The 21,919-nt window shown below is 40.6% G+C and overlaps 1 protein-coding gene across 1 annotated transcript in view; it reads left to right on the top strand.

The window, feature by feature from the left end:
• Positions 1-20,901, top strand: part of LOC122555502 (protein mab-21-like 3) — a 73,779-nt gene extending 52,878 nt beyond the window's left edge. The window contains exons 5-6 of the mRNA XM_043701526.1: positions 18,619-18,813; positions 20,181-20,901. Of these exons, the coding sequence (XP_043557461.1) occupies positions 18,619-18,813; positions 20,181-20,414 (429 nt within the window). The 3' untranslated portion in view covers positions 20,415-20,901. The remainder of the gene's footprint in view (positions 1-18,618; positions 18,814-20,180) is intronic.
• The last annotated feature ends 1,018 nt before the right edge of the window (positions 20,902-21,919 follow it).

The following is a 21,919-nucleotide window of genomic DNA, read 5'->3' as shown; positions in this document are numbered from 1 at the left end:
CCAGATATCTTAAATCTAGTCCCATTTGTCAGCATTTGACCCATATCCCTCTATTCATGTACCCATCCAGATGCCTTTTAAATGTTATAAAGCCTCCAGCTACTCATTCCAGACACGCACCACCCTTTGCATGAAAAAGTTGCCTTTTAGGTCCCTTTTAAATCTTTCTCCTCTTACCTTAAACCTATGCCCTCTAGTTTTGGACTCATCCACTCCAGGCAAAATAACTTGTCTGTTTACTCTATTAATGCCTGTTATGATTTTATAAACCTCTATAAGGTCACTTCTCAGCCTCTGATGCTCTAGGGAAAATAGCTCCAGCTTTTTTCAGATTCTCCATATAGCTCAAACCCTCCAACCATGGCAACATCCTTAAATCTTTACTGAACCCTTTCAAGTTTCACAACAACCTTCCGATAGGAAGGAGACCAGAATTGCATGCAGTATTCTAAATGTGGCCTAACCAATGTCCTGTATAGCCGCACCATGATGTCTCAACTTCTGTCGTCAATACTCTGACCAATAAAGAAAGCATACCAAATACCGTCTTCACCATCCTATATACCTGCGACTCCACTCTCAAGGAACTATAACCCTGCACTCCAAGGTCTCCAAGGTCTCTTTGTTCAGCAACACTCCCCAGGGCCTTACCATTAAGTGTCTTAATCCTGCCCTGATTTCTTTTCTAAAATGCAGCACCTCACATTTATCTGCCAGTCCTCGACCCATTGGTCCATCTGATCAAGATCCCATTGTGATCTGAAGTAACCTTCTTCGCTATCCTCTACACCTCCAACTTTGTCATCTGTGAACTTACTAACCATACCTCCTATTTTCACATCCAAATCATTTATAGAAATTACTAAAAACACTGATCCATGCAAACACAACTGGTCACAGGCGTCCAGTCTGAAAAACAACCTTCCACGACCATTCTCTGCTTTATACCTTCGAGCCAATTCTGTGTCCAAATGGCTAGTTCTCCCTGTATTCTATGTGATCTAACTTTGCTAACCAGTCTACTATGAGGAACCTTGTCGAACACCTTACTGAAGTCCATATGGATCATATAGTGCTTTCTTAATGAAGGACTTTTGCCTGAAACCTCAATTTTCCTGCTCCTCGGATGCTGTCTGACCTGCTGTGCTTTTCCAGCACCACATTCTCAACTCCATATAGATCATATCCACAGCTCTGCCCTTGTCAGTCCTCTTCCTTACTTCTTCAAAAAGTCAATCAAGTTCATGAGATGTGAATTTTTTAGATCAGGTTCCCTACAGTATGGAACAGGCCCTTCGGCCCAATTGACCCTCCGAAGAGTAACCCACCCAGACCCATTCCCCTACCCTATATTTACCCCTGACTAATGCACCTAACACTTGCGTAATTTAGCATGGCCAGTTCACCTGACCTGCACGTCTTTGGATTGTGGGAGGAAACCAGAGCACCCGGAGAAAACTCATGTAGACAGGGTGCTCTGTCTACTCCACAAGAGTTTGCTCTGCAAACTCCACACAGTCACCCAAAGCAGGAATCGAATCCAGGTATCTGGCACTGTGAGGCAGCAATGCCACCCTACGTATTTCCCACGCACAAAGCCATGATGACTATCCCTAATTAGTCCATGCCTTTCCAAATACATGTATTCCCTCCAACAACTTGCCTAACACTGATGTCAGGCTCACTGGTCTGTAAGTCCCTAGCTTTTCCTTACCATCCTTCTTAAATAATGAGACCATGTTAGCCAACTTCCAGTCAGCTGACACCTCACCTGTGGCTATCGATGATACAAATATGTCAGCAAGGTGCCCAGCAATCGCTTCCCAAGCTTCCCACAGAGTTCTAGGGTACACCTGATTAAGTCGCAAGGATTTATCCACCTGTGTGCATTTTAGGATGTCCAGCACCACCACCTCTATAATATGGACATTTTTCCAAGAGGTCACTATTCATTTCCCATGCTCTCTGTCTTCCATATCCTTCTCCACAGTAAACGCTGATGCAAAATATTCGTTTAGTATCTCCCCGTCTCCTGTGGTTCCACACATAGGCTGCCTTACTGCTCTTTAAGGGGCGCTATTCTCTCCCCAGTTACCTTTTTGTCCTTAATGTATTTGTAGAATTCCTTTGGATTCTCAATCCTGTTTGCCAAAGTTATTTCATGTCCCCTTTTTGCCCTCCTGATTTCACTCTTAAGTATACTCCTACTGCTTATAGACTCTTCTGGGGATTCACTCAATCTCTGTTGTCTATAGCTGACATATGCTTTCTTCTTCTTCTTGACCAAAACCTCAATTTCTCAAGTCATCAGCATTCCCTACATCTACCAGCCTTGCCCTTCACCCTAACAGGAACATACTGTCTCTGGACTCTCATTTTCTCATTTTTGAAGGCTTCTCATTTTCCAGCTGTCCCTTTACTTGCAAAGATCCATCCCCAGTTAACTTTTGAAAATTTTTGCCTAATACCGTCAAAAATGGTTTTCCTCCAATTTAGAACTTTTAACATCTGATCTGGTCTATCCTTTTCCATCACTATTTTAAAACAAATATAATTACTACTGTGTAAGTCATTTAATATTATATCATTTTAAATTTGTAATAAACTGATTATTTTATATTAAATGTGTATTTGAAAGAGGAGAAATGTTGTTTCTGAACTACAGTTACATTTTGAGTTAATGGCAGGATAATATAGTTTAAGAGGTTTCAGCTGGAAAGCACCAGAAAGAACCTTCTCAAAGTTTTTCCTGAAATAATAACTGAACAACTTAAATAGTTCAAACTGCAAAAAAAAAGTTTTACAATAAACTTATGTTTTCCTGCTTCCTATAGTGAAGTTGCCCAATGAGTAGCTAAACCATACTGGTTTGTATGCTACAATTGGCCTCAGCTGCTGTGATAAGGGGAGAGAAACATTAGTTAAGATTCCTCATTTTGATTACCCACTGGCGCTATGTATTCAAAGTGTGCACACGTTTGAAGAGGAAGGAAAGGATCAAACCTGGTATAGATGCATTTCCTCTCTACAATCGCTGTGGCAAGAACTGGGCTCAGACATATTGCCCATCCAAGGAGGATCTGGCCAATTTACACCTAGGAGGAGAAAGTGAGGTCTGCAGATGCTGGCGATCAGAGCTGAAAATGTGTTGCTGGAAAAGCGCAGCAGGTCAGGCAGCATCCAGGGAACAGGAGAATCGACGTTTTGGGCATAAGCCCTTCTTCAGGAAGAAGGGCTTATGCCCGAAACATCGATTCTCCTGTTCCCTGGATGCTGCCTGACCTGCTGCGCTTTTCCAGCAACCAATTTATACCTATTCAGAGCGATAAACCACATGACCCCTTCTCCTGCACTTCCTCCCTGTAGCATGTCTGAGGAGGTCCTCAGCTAAATGGAGGACACCAGTGACCATGAGGGGTCGAGGTGTACAAAGCAAAGAGGAGGCCGTGTGCATGGACAGCAGCCTAGCTTTCCTAACAGGAAACTTGGAGGGGTTTCCTTTCCAGCACTTGGCCTATCCCACTTTCTTACAGACTTTTTCAGCCATGTTTCTTGTATTCTGCAGGGCTCCTGCCAGCCACCAAAGTGAATCATATTCCTGGTGGCTCTGCAGAGGCTGCTTTGATGAGAAGCAGCAGAAGTGAGAAACACTGTCTTTAATGTCACCTAATTTTGCTTTTCTGTTTAAAAAAAACTTTGCCACTCTCTTGATGTCACTCTTAAAGTGTAGTGCTGAACTCTGCAATGTTTACAACTCAGTTTACTTCATTATGTATTGGTGAAGAAGTTGGGACTTTAATCAAACCCACAAGAAGCTAAAATAGTGATTAATTTCTATTAACTTGAAAGGCATTCGAGACTCATTCCTAATGGGACTCAAAATTGATGACGGTGGCTGCATTTTATTCTAATGGTAATTGAGATCTGAATGTAATTCGTCTGTGAGACAGCATTTGAGAAGTGAAGGAACTATATAATAAAATTCATAGAACTTAGTTAATTTTGCCAGATCTTCAAGGTAAGTCACTAATTTTTAATGTTTATGGAAGTTTCCACAAAGATAATTTCCATGGGTTTGGCTCAGTTGCTGGAGTTGTTATCTTTGTCAGACAATACAATCCAGTTTTTAAAATATTCAGTGATGCAGGACAAAGGACAAGTTACAATACAAAGAAATATTCCCATCTGACTGGGCACACTCAGGAGTTAAAGAAACATTCCTGTCATTCTCAGTACAGGTAATTTGGACTGTGTTGTGAAGGAGAATTATAATCCAGCAGTAATGGTATTAAGTTCAGTTTTGATTGCAACAGTGTCTATGACGTCTTAAAAATTTGAAGCAATTCTTGAAAACATGTTAAAATTTACTGCACTGCACTGCATATGTTTATCCAGTGTTGGAGCGTCTACCACTGTTGCAGGCAGGGCATTCCATGCCCCTACTATTCTCTAAGTAAAGAAACTACCTCTGACATCTGTCCTCTATCTATCATCCTTCAATTTAAAGCTATGTTCCCTCATGCTTGCCATCAACATTCGAGGAAAAAGGCTCTCACTGTTCACCCAATCTAACCCTCTGATTATCTCTTATGTCTCAATTAAGTCATGTCTCAACCTCCTTCTCTAGAATGAAAACAGCCTCAAGTCCCTCAGCCTTTCCTCTTAAAACCTTCCCTCCATACTAGGCAACAGCCTAGTAAATCTCCTCTGAACCCTTTCCAAAGCTTCCACATCCTTCCTACAATGTGGTGACCAGAACTGTACGCAATACTCCAAGTGTGGCCACAGCAGAGTTTTGCATAGCTGCAGCATGACCTCATGGTTCCAAAACTCTATCCCTTTACTAATAAAAGCTACCACACTGTACACCTTCTTAATAACCCAATACACCTGGGTGGCAACTTCCAGGGATCTATGCACATGGACACAAAAATTCTCTGCTCATCTACACTATCAAGAATCTTACCATTCGCTCAGTACTTTGCATTCCTTACTCCTTCCACAGTGAATCACCTCACACTTTTCCACATTAAACTCCATTTGCCACTTCTCAGCCCAGCTCTGCAGCTTATCTCTATCCTTCTGTAACTTGCAACATCCTTTGGCACTATCCACAACTCTACTGACCTTAGTGTCATCCACATATTTATGAACCCATCCTTCTATACCCTCATCTAGGTCATTTATAAAAATGACAAACAACAGTGGCCCTAAAACAGATCTTTGCGGTACGCCACTAGGAACTGAACTCCAGGATGAACCTTTCCCATGTCTTCTTTCAGATAGCCAATTTCTGATCCAAACTGCTAAATCACCCTCAATCCCATGCCTCCGTATTTTGTACATCAGCCTACCATGGGGAATCTTATCAAACGCCTTACTGAAATCCATATACACCACATCAAGCGCTTTACCCTCATCCACCTGTTTGGACACCTTCTCAAAGGACTCAATAAGGTTTGTGAGGCACGACCTCCCTTTCACAAAACCATGTTGACTATCCCTAATCAACTTATTCCTCTCTAGATGATTGTAAATCCTATCTCTTATAACCTTTTCCAACACTTTAGCTACAACTGAAGTAAAGCTCACTGGTCTATAATTACCAGGGTTGTCTCCACTTCCCTTCTTGAACAAGGAACAACATTTACTATTATCCAGTCTTCTGGCAGTGGCAACATGAAGATCAAAGCCATAGACTCTGCAATCTCCTCCCTGGCTTCCCAGACAATCCTAGGATAAATCCCATCAGGCGCAGGGGACTTATCTTCACACTTTCCAGAATTTCCAACACCACCTCCTTGTGAACATCAATCCCATCCAGTCTAGTGGCCTGTATCTCAGTATTCTCCTCAACAACATTGTCTTTTTCAAGTGTGAATACTGACGAAAAGTATTCATTTAGCGCTTCCTATATCTCCTTTGACTCCACGCACAACCTCCCACTACTGTCCTTAATTGGCCTTAATCTTACTCTAGTTATTCTTTCATTCCTGATTTACCTATGGAAAGCCTTAGGGTTTTCCTTGATCCTATCTGCCAATGACTTCTCATGTCCCCTCCTCACTCATCTTAGCTCTCTCTTTAGGTCCTCCCTGGCTAATTTGTAACTGTCAAGTGCCCTAACTGAGCATTCACATCTCATCCTAACATAAGCCTCCTTCTTTCTCATGACAAGAGATTCAACTTCCTTAGTAAACCACAGCTCCCGCACTTGACCACTTCCTCCCTGCCTGACAGGTACATACTTATCAAGGACCCGCAGTAGCTGGTCCTTGAATAAGCTTCACATTTCAATTGTGCCCATTCCCTGCAGTTTCCTTCCCCACCGTATGCACCCTAAATCTTGTCTAATAACATTGTAATTGTCTTTCTCCCAGTTATAACTCTTGCCCTGCGGTATATGCATATCCCTTTCCATCACTAAAGTAAACATAACCGAATTGTGGTAACTATCACCAAAGTGCTCACCTACATCCAAATGTAACACCTGGCTGGATTCATTACCCAGTACCAAATCTAATGTGGCCTCACCCATTGTTGGCTTATCTACATGCTGTATCAGGAAATCCTCCTGCAGACATTGGACAAAGACCCATCTAAAGTACTTGAACTGTAGTATTCCCAGCCATTATTTGGAAAGATAATGTCCTCCATAACAACTACCCTGTCACTCTCTCTCCCATCGAGAATCACCTTTGCTATCCTTTCCTCTACATCTCTGGAACTATTCGAAGGCCAATAGAAAACTCCCAGAAGGGTGACCTCTCCTTTCCTGTTTCTAACCTCAGCCCATACTACCTCAGTGGACAAGTCCTCAAATGTCTTTTCTGCAACTGTAATACTGCCCTTGACTAACAATGCCAGCCCCCCCTTCTTTTACCATCTTCTCTGTTCTTACTGAAATATCTAAATCCCAGAACCTGCAACTACCATTCCTATCCCTGCTCTATCCATGTCTCTGAAATGGCCACAACATCGAAGTCCCAGGTGCCAATCTATGCTGCAAGTTCACCCACCTTATTCCGGATGCTCCTGGCATTGAAGTAGAGACACTTCAAACCAGCTTCCTGCTTGCTGGTGCCCTCTTGCAACTTTGAAATCTTATTTCTGACCTCACTACTCTCAACCTCCTATATACTCAAACTACAATTTAAGTTCCCATCCCCCTATTGAATTAGTTTAAACCCACCCGAAGAGCATTAGCAAATTTCCCCCTCAGGATATTGGTACCCCTCTGATTCAGATGAAGACCATTTTATTTGTAGAGGTCCCACCTACCCCAAAAAGAACCCCAATTATCCAGGAATCCAAAAACCTCCCTCTTGCACCATCCCTGTGGCCATGTGTTCAACTTCTCTCTCTCTCTCTCCCCCTATTCCTCACCTCGTGGCATGGGCAACAAACCAGAAATAACAACTTTTAAGGATTCTTTATCCCTTCTACGTTTGAAAATCCTGGCTGTCAAGACCAAGGGAAAAAAAGCCATTGCCTACACAAAGGATTTATGTAGTGACTACCGCACAAGAGTCCAGGAGATTCAAGAGTGTTTGGAATTGGTGACAAAGGAATAGGGGGAAATTGTGGCTGGAGCTACTGAAGATGGTTCAGCCAGAGCAAATTGTTGCTCATCCAGGTTTAGGTGTTGGAGAAAACATTCTGATAATACAGAGGCATAGTAAGGGAATTAATAAAGGGAATTAAGGGAAGTAGAGTTGGTTGCATTTACTGTGCATATGGAAGCTGTGAACATTACTGCCAAAAAGCAACATGTGGGATGAGTGAAAGGAGGGGGCCAAGCATAGGTTTCTAAAGATAATGTGCAGAACCTGATCGACCACCTTTGGAAATGATCTGACCGTGAATGGAAAGGTAACCATGGAAACATAGCAATGGTAGACTCATTGAACCAGGTAGTTGGATGACTAGTTGACCATGCTATATGCTGCGGGAATGATGAGGAGGATAAAGAAAGAAATAAAGTAAAACTTGATTTTAAATAGCACTTTTCACAATATCAGGATGTCCTAAAATGCTTTAGAACGGATTAAATACTTATTGAAGTATAGTTGCTTTAAGAGAGCACAGCAATTAAAAACCACAAGTATAATGTAAACCTGCTGACTTTCACTTGTGATACAACAATTTATCCTGTAACCATCCCTGTGAGATGTACAAATTGGATCTTGTACGTCGCACAGTTGCCTGTCTTGCAGTGATGAATGAAATCTCAGCGTTCAGAGATAGATTATCTCTTAGTGGGAAAGAAAACGTAATGTATAAAAGATGGTTAATATTATACCTAAACAAACAAGATATTCTTTCTGACATTTCACTATGGATCTTGTCTTCCAAGAGCAAATAAAAAGACTGATTATATGAGTCTGATCTTCTATTATCCTGTACACTCATCATCTGTTATATGCTAATGTGTTGTTTTCCAACATCTTTTTATCAGTTTTTTAGTGCTTAGTTGAAAATTGATTCTTAGAGCAAATTCTGAGCCAAATATCATTTGTATTTGTCCTGTTCAGAGGAAAATTAGTTCAAATACTTTGGGTGGGGAAGACATTAATTAAAGGCCAAAATGAAAATGGAAGGAGGGAGCAAATAGAGATAAGAATACAGCATCAGCAGAAGCAATATATTAAAGCCTAATTATCATTTTTAGCATGTCTTCGCTTTTTTAGGTTTACGGTTATTACAAAAATAAATTTACTCCTAACATCTAAGTTCCCTTAATAGTGTTTATAATCACTAGTGTGCAAACTTTAATTCTCAGTGTGCTTAAATCAGCAGTCTTGCTAAGAATTAAAAGCAGATTTTTCGCAGTTTAGTGCCACATTTAGAGCCTCAAAATATCCAACAGTATTCTGCTACTCACCTAGGAATAATACACACAATGTCACTTTATTGTTGTTTGATTTTAAAATGCTCTTATTTTTCACACTTGTAATTAACGTAATTAAAAACCCATGGAACTCCATCAGAATCCTGAAAGTATGCCGGCCCTATTCTACGTACCAAGCTCCATGGGTTTTTTTCTGCTGGAAACAGCACAGGATTTTCCAGATGCTGTTATCGCCACCTTATACAAGAATTAAAGATGATAAGTCGGATTGTAACAACTAGTGAGGGATCACCCTCCTTTCTGTTGCCAAGAAGATCCTGGCAAGAATACTTCCTACAGGCTTGTGCCTGTCACTACAATTGAAACCCACCCAGAGCCAGTGCAGTTTCACAACCAACACAGACACGAGAGATATGATACTTACACTCAGACAAATACAAGGGAAGAGCAAGTCAAAACTCTTCATTTTTGTCGACCTTACCAAGGTATTTGATACAGTAAGCAAAGATGGAATTTGGATGCTGTCCCAGGTTCCTACCATAGTAAGACAATTTCATATTGATCAGTCCGAGAAAGTCAAATAGAACAGCATGTTCTCACATCCTTTATGAATCACCATTTGCAACCATCAGGGATGTACGGTGGCCCTAACCTTATTCACAATCTCTTTAGCCTGATGTTGCAGCAGCCATTGGAAGATCTTATAAAGGCCGTTAATGCTCACTTCCAGGCTGATGGAAGGTTTTTCAACCTCCGGAATTTTCAGGCCCACACAAAGAACCATTCGTCCATACATTTCATGTCATTGGTGAGTCAAATCTGCTAACCCCTAGTCCGTCAGACCTGTCATGCATAACCACATCATTCTGAAGCAACACAACTGTTAAGAATAAAAATCATTTTAAAGAAGATGTAGGCCCTGCAGCCCAAAAATAATATACGCCGCCAGATATTACCTTGGGGGGAACTAAGCTGAACGCTTTCAGGCAATTTAACCAAATAGGGAGCATTATTTTCTCTGATGCCACCACAGACAAGCAAGTGGGCAATAGGCTGTTAAAAGCAAATGATGCATTTGGATGCCTTGAAACAACCACAGTCTTGAAACACAGAGTAAATATTATGTGCAAAGCCATAGGCCTTACTTTCCTTCTATGTGGCGCTGAGTCATGGGTCTTGTACTGCTGATGTGCACGTCTTCCCGTGTGCTTCCACCTGTGCTACCTCCACAATATCTACAAGATCCACTGATATGACCACATCATCAATACTGTAGTGGTGGAAACAATGACCAGCCGTTATCCTGCAAATTCAGTTGTATTGAGTAGATCATGTTGCCTGGATGGACAGCAGTCACCTACCCAAGACTGTGTTGCTTTAAGAGTTAACCAACCCGACAGAACAAAGGGCCTCTTCCAGACATTTCAAGGGCTGCCTTAAGAAGTCATCCTTTGTGTGCCACACTGACCATTACAAGTCGGAAGTGTAGGCCATAGGTCAGGATTCTGGAGTGCTTCACATGCCTTTGAAACTGAGCAAAGAACCAGCGTGATAGGGAAAAGGAGGAGGAGAAGGACAGAGTCAGTTGTCACCAGCAGTGATTCTGCCTTCACTTGGAGCCACTGTGGGAGAAATTTGCCTGTCACAGATAGGCCTGGCTAGCTATCAAAGGGCTGCAACCGATAAGTAAAATCTTCCTGAAGAAATCCTGAGAGAGAAAGAGAGAGAGATTTAACTCCATGTTATATACACCCATTTCAAATATACGTCCAACTGACCCATATTGAGATAAAAGTTAAATACTGCAGATTCTGGAGATCTGAACAAAAACAGAAAATCCTGGAGGACTCAGCAAGTACGGCAGTAGATTCATATTGGTGTCAAAGTGTTAACTTAGTTTTGTCTCTCCACTGATGCTGTCGGACCTGCTGAATTTCCCCAGCACTTTCTCTCTTTATTTTCTGTCTGAGGTCCTTAATGAAATCTTTGGTCATCATTATTTGTTTTGTTCAATTTATGGGATGACTGTGGATATTAATTCAGATTCTCTAAAATAACCAATGATAAAATGTGTCTGATTTCTGTGCTGACTCTAAACAGCATTGTAAGATGTTCTCTTTCCAACCTGCAATCTTTTCACAGTTTATATGGAAAAGTGCCTGCGCTCAGACCAATAGGCCAGATATTTTTTAGAACATGTACAAAATTTTCAAATCAGGATAAACTCATGCATCAGTCATCAAGATTTCTGAGTACGCCACCGGGATGAGACCTCGGTAATATATATTAAAATAGTCGCAATGTTGCATCATGCATCCAACCATGACTCTGTAAATAAACACAGAATGCTGGAGAAACTCAGCAGGTCTGGCAGTATCTGTGGAAAGAGGTACAGAGTTAATGTTTGAAGTTCAATATAACTTCTTCAGAACTGTAAATATAACACTAGGTAACCAAATGATGACAGTGGGGTCACATTTAAGGTGATACAACAGCTGTAAACTGAACAGGGAGGAAACCCAAACTGTTGAAATTTCCCTTACTGCAAGTCCACCAACTCCCATTTACAATACTTGCTGCAGTTCCAGGATGTTCTGATTGTTCCTTGATTCAGATAATTTACTCCCACTGATTTGAATTCTCCTCCTCAATATGCCATCTTTATTCCCTTCCTCTCCTTTCTTCACTTTGCCCGCTTTCCCTTTACAGCCCTCATCCCTTCCTCTCCTCTTGCTGCCTTCCCTCTATTCCCCATCACTTCCTGCTATTTCCCTCCCTCTCCTCCATCTCTAGCTTTTTTGTTTTCACTCCCCTAATTTCCTCCCTCTGTATCTGTTCTACCTAGCCCATGTCTTTCAATTCCCTTTTCCTTCAGTCCTTTCCCATTCGTACATACCTCTCAATCTTTTTCCCTGCCTTGCTCTGTACATGGATTCCATTATGCTTCACTGTCTAACCCAAACCTTGACTTGAACAATTCAAATTGGTATTCACTACTTGTGTCATTTGAAATCAGCGAGTACATATTAAAAATCCTGTTGAGTTAAACCTAGCTGGAGAGGAGTTGAATTCACAGGACAGCCAGAATGGCAGATATTGATTAAAATTAGAGAGACTGTCTGAACCGATAAGTTGTAAACAATGAAAGATACTGTGACCATTGAGATCATTGACACTCATTGCTGCTCTGTCAACTCCATTAAGTTAAGCCACAGGGCTGATTGCCAAGTCAGCTTTTAAAGGCCAAGTGCTGTGAAGAAGGAGAAATATGTCAGACAGCAAAGAGCTGTGAAAAGAATGGAGCGCAAGATGGGGATGAGGAAATTAGCTTCAACCAGAACAATAATTTACATTAGTCCCCTTAAATGTAAAATGTCCCAAGATGTCTCTCAGGAGTGCAAAGGGGCAATAGCGTCACAAGCTATATTGATTAAAAATAAGTAATTCCAGTCAGAGTTATGGTTCCGTTTAATTGTTCACTAGAACCAACGAAGCTTAATTGGTACTTTTTAAATGCCAAACTTGCAAAATTCTCCGTTGAGCTAAGGGAACTGGCAGACAACAAAAATAGCAAGGGCCCACTTTTGACAACTTCGGGTCTGCCCCATGGTTGTCACTGGCTGGAAAGGGTTGCTCCAAAACAACGTGAAGAGTGCACAGGTTCTGACATCTGCCAGTTTGGATCTCGGAGATTAACTTAATGCTCGCTCTCAAACATGCACAGCTGAACATTTGTACAAGGGAGCCCCATCCCTACGAGCACTATTTTTATGGAGCACTATTTATCTCTCAAGTGAAGTGTTCTTGATTTTCTTTACCTGTTGCAGGTTAGTTAAAATACAGAGTACTGTACATTGATTAAATGATAGGAGTTTTTTCAGTCTTGAGGGAGTGGTGTAGTTCTGGAAGGACTCAAAGCAGAAAACACGACGCTGGTGTGCAGTGTGGAATTGACTCTGCTGCCTCTTTCAGTCTGAAAGAAAGGCAGCAGAGAGGAGACCCTTTTTGCAGGGGCTGGAGGAGGAAGCAATTGATACATTAGTGAGTCCTTTCTGGCTGGAAACTAGTATTTCTGTTCGCTTCATTGAATCATAGGTAGCGGACATGTGTAGGTGTCTGGATAACAGGAAAGGCAACTTTTCTTTGAGGGAAGAGGAGGGGGTTGGAATCTTGGCCAGAATCCGAGTACTCCCAATGACCTAGGAAACCATCAATTGAACCCCTGTTGCAGAGGGCTCCACATTTCAATGGGGAGAAGTTTCACAATTGCATAGGGTTCCATGTCCTACATGTGTAGCTGGTGCATGACTGTACACAACATCATGTTGGTGTATTTCTGGCAGCGACCACTGTGTTTACAGCCTATGTCAATTTGCAGTTCCTACCATCGCATAGCCACCATGAGAAACCAGAGAATGACTGCTTAGCTACAAAGTATATCCAAGTCTACATACAGTTAATGAGTGTCCTGTATTGCCCAACTACCAACATCCAGTGCTCCTACAGTGTCAGCCATTACATCACCAGAGGAAATTATGTCACCACATAAAATGACATCAACAAATCAAGGAAACACAAACATATAAATAGAAAACGGGCTACACTACCAGTGCTTCATTCGGAGGCTCACGGAAGATGGCAACTTCTGAATCTTAGCCTTTAGTGCCAACTAACCTCATGCATTTGCATCTCATTAAAGCCCCAAAATGCCCTGTGTATAATCCCACTTCCAATTCCCCTCCCCTCTACTGGATAACTGGTCAGGCCAAATTTGCAACAGATAAAGCAGAGTGTGGATACCTGGCAACTGCAGCCATCGTGCATCAGGTTCTTCTGAACAATATCCCTGCATGCACTTTGATTAGCATCCTCCTCAACCCTTCATCCCCATGACTCCATATTGGAAAATCACCAGTCTGACTACATTACAAACTTGTTTACATGCTCTGGTGACCAACTCTGGTACAACATCTGGCTTTCAACACTTGAATTTGGAGTTGATGGACAACTATGACATGAATGATACTGCCAGGCCTGTTTACATACTGGGACAGTCACGCATCACATGCTTCTGCACAGGATGCATTTGCACTGACAAGAACACACAGATCTCATTTTCCTAGTTTGATTTCTTAGCTCTCGCTCACACTAGCACTTCCTTAGAAGCTGCCAGCTTCTGTTTACTTCTTGTTACTTTCTTAACATACAATGACTTTAGCACTGTGTTACAGGCTGCCTTTGATTTAGATTGCTTTTTAGTGATGGAGGTGCAGAAGGCTTGTGCCAATGGGGACACAGAACAGTCAATTTATCAGTCAGACAGGGACTGGATACGTCATTGTTTGACACCATGCTAAATGAACATCTGAGTGCTGCACATTCAAGAAACTTGTCTGGTGAACAGCACAAGCAAATGGCAATGTGTAAATGTCAAAGGGGAAGGGTCCTCAGTCAGGTGGAGCAGGACTATGGTCTGTCAGGGATTACTGTCAGTGTCAGACATGAGATATGACACCACTGGGGGAATGGAGGTTGGTCGCAGTGAGTCCCGCAGGTCAAGTGCAAGCAGTCCAAGGATAGGAGCTAGATCAGGGAGGGTGCTGTGGAGACATCAGTTCAAGGGGTGGGCCAGATTTACTTGTAATGAGACAAAAAGAAGGACTGAGAATGTTGGAAGCGGATGCCAGAGCATTTAGTGGTCATGTGTGTGCTGGACAGCTGGAGCAATGTCTCCACTGAGTGAGTAGGAAGCACCAAGTGCAGGAAGGGTCAGTAAGTTGTGAACATGAGGTGGGTGTGAGCCCTTGAGTGTATTCAATACTGAAAGCTGTACTTCATGAACAGCAACAGAGCTACTGCAAAGTCCTGGGTGAATGTCTTCAGCAACATGCCGAACAGCTTGAGTGCCTAATTAATGCAGGGAAAAGTGGAAATGTGCCCCAGAGCATGAAGGACTGGACACCATGAAACTCACTCGCCAGCTGTAAAAGTGAAAATTCATCCCACAGTCATTGTATCTATTATTCTAACTTACGCACACAGGTTTTAGGCATTCCACCCTCCCATATGGTCCTAGTTTCAGCCACATATTTCTTCCAAATAGTGTCTGATGGAGCTGTAACATTAGGAACAAGCCATTCAAAATTGGCCTGGTGACAGGAGACAGAGGGTGATGGTTTAAGGCTGTTTGCGTGACTGGAGCCTGGTGTGTCATGGCATACCATAGGGATTAGTGCTGGGTCCCTTATTGTCTGTGATATTCATTAATGAAGTAGATGAGAATGTGAAGGGATTGATAAGTAAATTTACAGATGACACAAAGACTGGTGGTTTATAGTGAGGTGGAAGGTGTAGGGTTACAGGACGATATAAACAGATTGGATAGATGGGCAGATCAGTAACACATTGGAACTTAGTCCTGATAAATATGAGGTGATACACTTTGGAAGAAGTAACAAGACACAGAAGTACTCATTAAATGGGAAGGTGCTAAGAAGTTCAGAGATACAGAGGGATTGTGGGGTGCTTCTCCACTGATCCCTGGAGGTGACTGGACAGGTTAATAGGGCAGTTAAGGCATACGAGATGCTTGTTTTTCAATGGTAATGTTGATTATAAGAATAGGGAGGTCATGTTGGAGCTGTACAGAACTTTGGTTAGGCCACAGTTGGAGTACTGTGTGCAGTTCTGTTCCGCAACTATAGGAAGAATGTGTTACACTGAAGGGGGTGCAGAGGAGATTCAACAGGATGTTGCCTGAGATGAAGCATTTTAGCTGTGAAGAGAGGCTAGATAGGCTCAGGTTGAATGATTTGGAGCAGAGAAAGTTGAGGGGAGACCTGATAGAGGTATATAAAATAATGAGGGCCATAGACAGGATAAATAGAAAGCTGCTGTTCTCCTTAGTTGAAGGGTCAATGAAAAGGGTGTGTAATTTTAGAGTGAAAAGTAGGAACTTTAGAGGGGGTGAAAGGAAAAACCTTTTCAACCAGAAAAAAGAATGTCCTGCCTAGGAGAGTAGTTGAGGCAGGAAACCTCACTACCTTTAAAAGCACCTGGAAGAACTCTTCATAACATCCAAAGCCATGGGCCTAGTGCAGATAGTAGTATATTTTTGGCATGACAAACTCGATGGGATGAAGGGGCTCTTCTGTAATTTTTGATTCTATGATTCAATCCATTGTAATTCATACCAAATTTTGACTTGTCAAAATTATTTAATGTTGAATTGTAGTTCATTTTTCAAAGAAGTTTATGAAAGAAATAGTAAAATAAATGAGCAGATTCCTACAGTTGTAGCCTATTTCCACTAGAGGTTGTCAAAGGAAATCTGTGGAAATCTTTGCTACGGACCATTTAAAGAAATGCAAAGACGTTTGGATTTCATGATCCAAATTCAAATTAAAGTAACAACTAAAATAACGTGCTTTTACTGTCATTAGTATTTTTATTCTAATGATACTTACAATTATTGAATTCTAGATCCTTCACTTTTATCATGTGGATCACAAATAGTAATTACTAATAATTGGATCAAGAACTCCCTCTCTGACTGGGTTACTTGACTGTTAAATTGAGGAAGAAAGAATTGACTCATTGGTTGATATTTCTCAGCTTTTCTACTACAGTCAATATCAAGATTTCTGCAGTTCATGTTGATTATTGGCATTCTGTCTATCGTCTTCACTTCTAATCTTACAATGGAGGGAAGATCTTTGAAGCAGCTGAAGATATTTGGGCCTACAACACTACCCAGAGGAACTCATGCAGATATATCATGGAGCTGAGATGACTGACCTCCAGCAACCACAACCATCTTCCTTTGCACTAGATATGATTCTAACCAGGAAGAGATTTCCCCTTGATTCTCATTTATTCTTTTTATGCAAGGATTCCTTGATGCCACACTTGGTGTCCAGAGCAGTCACTCTCACCTCAGCTCTGGAATTCAGCTCTTTTATTTATGTTTGACCCAAGGCTGTAATGGGATTAGGAACTGAGTGTCCCTGGCAGAACCCAAACTGGGGGCAAGTTATTGCCGAGCAGGTGCTACTTGATAGCACTGTTGGAAACACTTTCCATCACTTTTTACTGATGAGTGAGAATAGATTAATGAGGCAGTAATTAGTTCAGTTGGATCTGTCCTGCTTTTTGCGGTACACACCTGGGCAAGTTTACATATTGTTAGGTAGATGCAAATGCTGTAACTATACGGGAACAACTTGGCTAGGGAAGCAGCAATGTTCTGGAGCAGAAGTCTTCAGACCAATTTTTAGAATGTTGTTGGCGCCCATAGCCTTTGCATTATCAGGTCACACTTATGGAATCATACCTTATCAACAGGATCAGGATATTGTTTGATAAGACTGTGAGTTCTCCCAATTTTCCCAATGACTTTAGGCCCCAGATATTGGGAAGGGGGTTTTCACAGGGTTAACAAGGCTGCGTTTGTCTGTTGTATGCATTGATTCAGGTTCTTGCTTCTACTTTGGTCCATTCCTTAACCCTGTCTTTGTTTACGTAGAAATAGCTCATGTTGTTGAACATTGGTTCATGGAGAATTTGTTAAATTGAAGAATGATGGGAATCTCGCAGGTTAAATAATGCTTTTCCTGGTGAATCCTTTATTTGTGAACCAAATGCTTTGATCCACATCGTGCATTAAGAAATTGATTGTATAATTAATTTCAATGAATGCAACATGGTGGGGTTTCGACTTAATTAAGTTGATTCTTTACTTTGGTGCAATTTGCCTGACAGTGGTAGAATCCCTGCAAAAGGTCACAAAATCTTAAGCTCAAATGATGCTCATTAAAAAGAAGTTTCAGTGATTTGTGTTGATTTGGAAAATATTGCAATAGGAGCTAGCTTTTACTATAAAACTGACCCCCCCCCCCCCCCAATCCTGGATAATAAATCACCATTGGGAGTTTCCACTAATTGCATTAATTTGCAGAGCTCTGAGGAGATAAAATGTTATACAATTTTTTTGGCACTATTACAGTAATGCAAATGTTTTAAAGGTTTAAAGTGCATGTTTATTTCAAGTTTATTTAAAAGCTGTTCACTCTGTCCTTTTAAATGTCCTTTTAATTTTCTAAAAAAAAGAGTTGGTTAGTTCAGTTGACTGAATGGCTTATTTGCAATACAAAGTGACACGAACAGCATGGGTTCAATTCCCAATTCAGCTGATGATAGTCATGATTTGGAGGTGACAGTATTGGACTGGGGTGGACTTTGTCCACTTCAGCTGAGGTTACCATGAAGATTATGCCTTCACACCTCACCTCTTACCTGAAGCACAGTGACCCTCAGATTACACTCACCACCAGCCATCGCTATCTCTAATGAGAAGCAGGACGATGGCAACTTTACCTTTCTTTTCAATCATTTAAAATTAGGTTACTTGTCCTTTTTGTAATAGATCTGTTTTCAGCTGCATTAATTGAACCGTAATAAGCCACCCCTTTTCAGTCGGCAAAAGAATATATTTCAAAACATCCTTTTTCAGAAATACTTCAAAACATATGAATTATGTAAGAGGTTGTGATCTATGACAGTCTTTGTGTTCGGAGAAATGTAACAAATTTTGAGCTGAAACTTGGGATGAAAATACCCATGGAGTAACTACAATGGTGTTTCAGACCCTGCCTTTAAATGGCCACAGGGCTAAAAAATGTTTAGGAAGTCTTCAAAGTATATTTAACCATATTAGAGCATATTAGAGATCTGCTCTTTTCACTTGCCAATGCTTTCTATCTTGATAGTCCTTTGGATTTAATTTATTGGCAAGATCAAATTACCACTGGCAGCTTTCATTCACACGTGCCGAACGAGAACTATTAGAGGATATGGATGAAGATGGAGGCTGCCGCCTAAAGTGTTTACAGGTCATCCGAAAGCTGAAAGAAGACTATTGGTGTCCTGGAAATAAACCAGTCATAACATCCTATCACCTACAGGTAAGAAATATGCTAGGGTTTACAAGGCAGATTGCTTATAATATTAGTATTGTATTGTTATAACATTCTCACAGTCTTTACTTTATGATACATGGATTTATAAAGAAAGGGAGGCTGCGCTATGGCTTCCAGATTAATTATTGATAAGTTGCAAATGTTGGAATCACTGCTAAAAATATATGGTAAAGCCATCACATAATGAGATAGTTTCCTCAGATCTTTAATCATGCCTGAATCAGGATCAAACACTAAGGATTCAATTATTAACCCTGTATTTATCTCAAATTGCCTTTTAATCTTCATCCAGTTTCTTCATACCATTGGAGAAAAACATAGTGCCATGACTGCAAAATATATAAACAGTACATGCTTAAGTCATCACTCCTGTGCTCATTGATCTATATTGGTTGTGAGTTGAGCTTCAATTTAGAATTACCATATCTCTACAACCCTCTGAGATGTCAACATGGAATTACTTCTAGCTTCTTGATCATCGTCCTATCTTAATCACTTCACCACTAATTGTTGTGCCTTCAGCTGTCAAAGCCAGAAGATCTTCAATTCTATATTTCCACCTCTCCCTATTTCTCTCTTCTAAGGCACTCCTCAGAACTTATCTCTTTCTTTGAGCATGCTTTTGGTCATCCATCTTAATATCTCCTTATGTGGCTCAGGGTCAAATATTGTTTGGTAATGTCCCTGTGAAGCATCCTGGGAAATTTTAGTACAATAAAGGTGAGATTTAACTTTATGTTGATTGACAAAGAATATTTGAGCTAAGCTACAATATGTTTGTTACAATATGAGGTGGATAATGTTACATTTTTTCTGTCTTGAAAAATAATAATTGATGAAATAATTGGATCATGTAGTCCATAATTGTAGCCTATTTTTTAACAGGACAGTCAGTAATAAATACTATCCCTGAAGTTTTAAAGTGGCTGAGTGAATGTGATTAACCCATTTCCAGTGTTGTGGATTGAACCTCCCATTGGAGGTTTTTATGCCCTCTGTCGACTCCTCCACTACCCTACCCCCCAGTCCCAATTGCAGGCTGGGGGACTGGACCAAAAGGGGAGCAAAAGTCCCATGCTGTTAAGTTCCACAGTCAGGGAAAACCCAGACCTCAGGACTCTCAGATCCCTGTGTATAAGCAAATTAAAAATCTCACTAGTGTTGCCAGAAGCTGTACCTAATATACTTTTGCCAACTGATGGAGATAATAGTTGAAGATAGCATTGGTTCTTCAATAGGTTGAATACAAAATCAGCAATCCATGTTCAACGTGATGAAATCTCATTCATTGGTTCTACACAGCAATATAACTGCATTAATGAATTGCTAACTGCTTACTTTCCCTTTTCCAGACACTTCTGTTTTGGACCTGTGAGAAATATCCACGCTCTAAAGATTGGAAAAATTTCCAGAAAAGCTTTCTGCGGTTGGTAAAGAAACTTCAGAAATGTGTACTACAAAGATACCTGCGACATTACTTTGTGAAGAGCTTTAACCTGCTTAAATATGCTAACACAAATGAACTGGATATTACATCTCAGAAAATTAATGATTTCTTAATAAATCCTGGTGTGTACTTCCACTAAAATCCACTGACACCTTAAATAAACTGTGAGCTCCAATGTGCCAAAACTTACTAACTTTTCAAGACTCCCCATGTTTTACCTGAATGAAAATTGGGTTATGAGCTAATATTAATACTGTGGAAAGAACATGAGTGGAAATAACTGTAAACAAATATCATGCAAATATTTGTACCAGATTTCTTTCTGATATTTTAATGGAAGTGGTAGTCTCCATTAAAATTTGGGAGAAATGAATTTAAAAGGACCATGTTCTGAATTCATAGAGTAAAATTGCTGATAGTGCTTCTATCCCATAATGTGCTTAAAGGATTAAGTACCTTAAGATTTTTCTTGCTGTGTATTTTAATGCCTTGAAGAATAATCGCATTTTTCAAATTAATTTTGTATTTGTTCCTGCCATGTGATACACATTTTAAATATGTGTTACTTGTAGCTGTTATTTAATGTTTAATAAATTGTTCAATTACAAAGGACAGCCAAATGTCATTACACATTATACCTCAGCAAAATCTCACTAAGTTAATGGTAATTTCTTTTATCTTTATTAAAACATATATTGAACATCTTGTTTTAGCCTTTCGCTTAGTAAAGCCTCTTGGATGCTTAGAATTCTTTAGTAGTTCAACTTCTAAGTTAATTCACAAAGACAGTAAAACTAAACAAATACCAAATCTACCTCTACAGCAATTAAGGATAAAGATAAAGTGCCCAATGGTTCATAAACATCCAACCTTTGTAAATCTATATGTCATATAACGTGGTTCCAGAATTCAACTCACAAGTTGTGCTCAGCGGTAGTTTTATCATCTTTTTACAAAGTGTTTTCTGATTCAGAATGATCACTTACACTCATCCTCTGACCAGGATTGTGTTTAGTCTCCTTGGTTGCTATCCCCTGGGACCTGTCTACCCCAATTGGCTAGATAAACTAATGCCTGGCAGGAAAGAATATGTGCAGTCTCTTTCAAAGTCTACCCCCAGCACAGACACAATTGGCCAAAGAACCTCTTTCAGTGACATAAATTTCCAAAATGTTTGTGTTCCTTTAGGAAACTCAAAGAAGAAAGGGAAACTGCTTTCCTTGAGCATTTATTGGTGGTGACAGTTATCCTTTAATGGTGTTGTGTAGAAAATTCCTGATATTTGTTCAACAATGAGGTACAAACTTTATCCAAGACAAGATAGAGAGAGATTGGGAGGGATCTCTGGTATGATTCTATTCCCATGACATTGTTTTTCATCTCCTTCTTAGTAATAAAGATTACTGGAAAAGAGGATATATTGAAGTAACCTTGATGAGTTAGTATATCCTGCAGACTGTTTATTCACCCACTGTGTGCTGGTGATAATTGTGGTTGAAACTGAGTCCCTTAGCAAGGGCATCAGTAAAACAAGCTGCACTTTCCTGGCTGGTATCAAGGTTCCTCCATGGTATTATGGCTACACACATCCAGATAAATGTTTGGATATCTCTCAATAACATTTATGGATATATGGTGATGTCG

The sequence above is a fragment of the Chiloscyllium plagiosum genome, chromosome 12, assembly GCF_004010195.1.
Source record: "Chiloscyllium plagiosum isolate BGI_BamShark_2017 chromosome 12, ASM401019v2, whole genome shotgun sequence".
Classification (NCBI taxonomy): domain Eukaryota; kingdom Metazoa; phylum Chordata; class Chondrichthyes; order Orectolobiformes; family Hemiscylliidae; genus Chiloscyllium; species Chiloscyllium plagiosum.
This window is presented reverse-complemented; position numbering and strand designations above follow the sequence as displayed.